Source organism: Cottoperca gobio, chromosome 8 (genome assembly GCF_900634415.1).
Source record: "Cottoperca gobio chromosome 8, fCotGob3.1, whole genome shotgun sequence".
In the NCBI taxonomy this organism is placed as follows: domain Eukaryota; kingdom Metazoa; phylum Chordata; class Actinopteri; order Perciformes; family Bovichtidae; genus Cottoperca; species Cottoperca gobio.
Window position 1 is genome coordinate 18,934,297 of NC_041362.1, and position 2,436 is coordinate 18,936,732.

Below are 2,436 nucleotides of genomic sequence, written 5' to 3' on the forward strand. Positions count from 1 at the left end.
AGTTGTTGATCCACTGCTGCATCGATTCGGGGTTTTTTTTGTGTTATTGTGCAACTTTGGTGAATCTGAACTAACTAAAGGTTAAATTAATGTTTTTGTCAATGGAGTCTGGTTGCTTTGAAAAAGGTACCACTATATAAGTACCTCATATAACCCTGCTTCAAATCCTGAACTATCCCTTTAAAAGGTGTCTGGGAGGGATGTTCAAATGTTGGATCAAAGAGAGCACTAATACTGGATCAGTAATCAGAAGATACGCTGAGTTCAGTTAACAGAGGAGAAAGACTTGCATCAATGCATCCCGACTTAAAAGTGTTTGAAAAGGAATTCATGTTCAAGAACTTGTTTCTGTCATTGAATTTCAATCAAAAGGTTATTACATTTTTCAGCGTGTGGGAGTTTGTTGGTATGCCCTTGTGTCCTGCAGAGATGACACCAGGTGTCAGGAATGATTTGAAACATTCAGGCTTCAAACAGACTTCATTGTTGACACATAGCTGTGACTCCGCTGCTTGTGGTGCAACTGAGCCCCATGTGACATTTGACCCATCCTTCTGGAAAATAGCCAACTCCACTACCACCATCTTGCCTTGCTAAAACCTCGCACCCCAAAGCCCTGAAATCCTTCTCCACAACTTTGCCAACTTTATCCCCAACACCTACCGTCTGCTTTCAGACAACTTGCTGTAGCCTTCCTGCAGTTTCTCTCGTTTTACATGAACATTGTGCAGGCTCCCGTGTGTGTGTGCAAGCTGGCTGCACGGGTCATTGTGCTTCTCCTGTGGGTGCGTGTCTATGTTGGGGGGGTGAAGATGAAGATGCAGCAGTGTATGAATGCAGCCAGGACAGGAAACTGAATTTGATCCTAAAATTCCGTCAATCCACACACACACTCTCTCTCTCACACACACACACACACACACACACAAACACACACACACACACACACACACACACACACACACACACACACACACTCTCTCTCTCTCTCTCACATACACACACACACACACCTCAGGAGCTGAATAGTCTCGTTTTGGTCACAGATAAAAATCTTTCCACCAATTCCTTTTACATCGTCACAACACCAGAGGTCATTATTCCACACAGAACCAAGACATCAAACCAAAGAGCTAGAGATTCATATTTATCGTTATATTATATATTACTGTGCTAATGCAGGACTTTTTCAGTAGATATAAACTCTCCATGCTTAGAATGTACACATACCATACTATGATTCATTACACAGTTGGCGTTTCAATCAGTATTAGTTTAGTTTATTTGTTCGCCACCATAGCTTCAAGAGTCCATGTGGAGTTCTGGAAAGACCCACGTTTTGATTGCAGTCTCCTCCATTTTGTTGCATTTCTTCATCTTGTGATTTTTTTTTCTTTTCTCTCAACATCATTAGTTTTTGGTCCTTTTTTCAAACTCTCTCTCTCTTATAGTGTCTCTCTCTTCATCCATTCTTCCTTCTTGCGCTCTCTCTGCCACATGTCTGCCCAGGCCATCATCCTGGTCATCATCATCACCATCATCATCATCATCATCATCATCATCATCATCATCATCATCATGAGCGACAGGAGATGAGAGGAAGTGAGAAGCGGCTGAGCGCGACAGAGAGACGAGGATGAAGAGAGGGAGAGAGAGATAGAGAGGCAAGTTGCCCATTGTGCCATCTGAGTCACTCCTGATGCAGCGTTGCCATGGAGACATGCTGATTGGTTTCTATGGTTACTCCAACATGGCGTCCAGCTGGTCGGCCAGGTCGTCGAACATGCTGCCGATGTCGTCGAGGATGCTAACCGTGGTCTTCTGCTCAGCCACAGAGCTGAATGCACACACACATACATACACACACACACACACACACACACACACACACACACACACACACACACACACACACACACACACACACACACACAAAGAAGCACAACATTATACCAACAGATCGGGGAATACTTAAAGACTACTTGCTCTTCTGTCATGTAGAACACGTGTAAATAAAGAAACAATATTCACCAACTATTTATTCCTAAGCATAAAGTTCTTCTTTAAACCCACTTAATTCTGAGGCAAAAACAGAACCTACACACACTCAAGAGCACACTTACGCATGTTTGTGCAAAATAACTGGTTATTGCGTTTTAGAGTTGCATAATATTGGATTTAAATCCTCTGCAGAAGTGCTACTGAAGTTAGTTTGAACTCCGCCCTCTTGAGACGTTCGTTTGGACATTCTTAACTTCATTTTCTCAACTTTTCCTTTTCAACGTCTGTGTGTGCACACGGCCCTGCAGTCTCATTGTATGGGGATTGGTGGGCGTTTACCTCCTGTATGCTTCTGTACTTAGAATCAACTGCACACGCAGGACAAAGGGATTCATCATTATAAGACCACAGCTACGAACAACTCTGCAGTTCAAG

The 2,436-nt window shown here is 43.1% G+C and overlaps 1 protein-coding gene across 9 annotated transcripts in view; it reads right to left on the bottom strand.

The window, feature by feature from the left end:
• Window positions 1-1,134: 1,134 nt before the first annotated feature.
• Window positions 1,135-2,436, bottom strand: part of caskin1 (CASK interacting protein 1) — an 80,899-nt gene continuing 79,597 nt past the window's right edge. For all 9 annotated transcript variants that reach the window (XM_029437366.1, XM_029437365.1, XM_029437364.1 and 6 more), the window contains one exon: window positions 1,135-1,837. In XM_029437366.1, coding sequence (XP_029293226.1) covers window positions 1,741-1,837 — 97 coding nt within the window. In that variant the 3' untranslated portion in view covers window positions 1,135-1,740. The remainder of the gene's footprint in view (window positions 1,838-2,436) is intronic.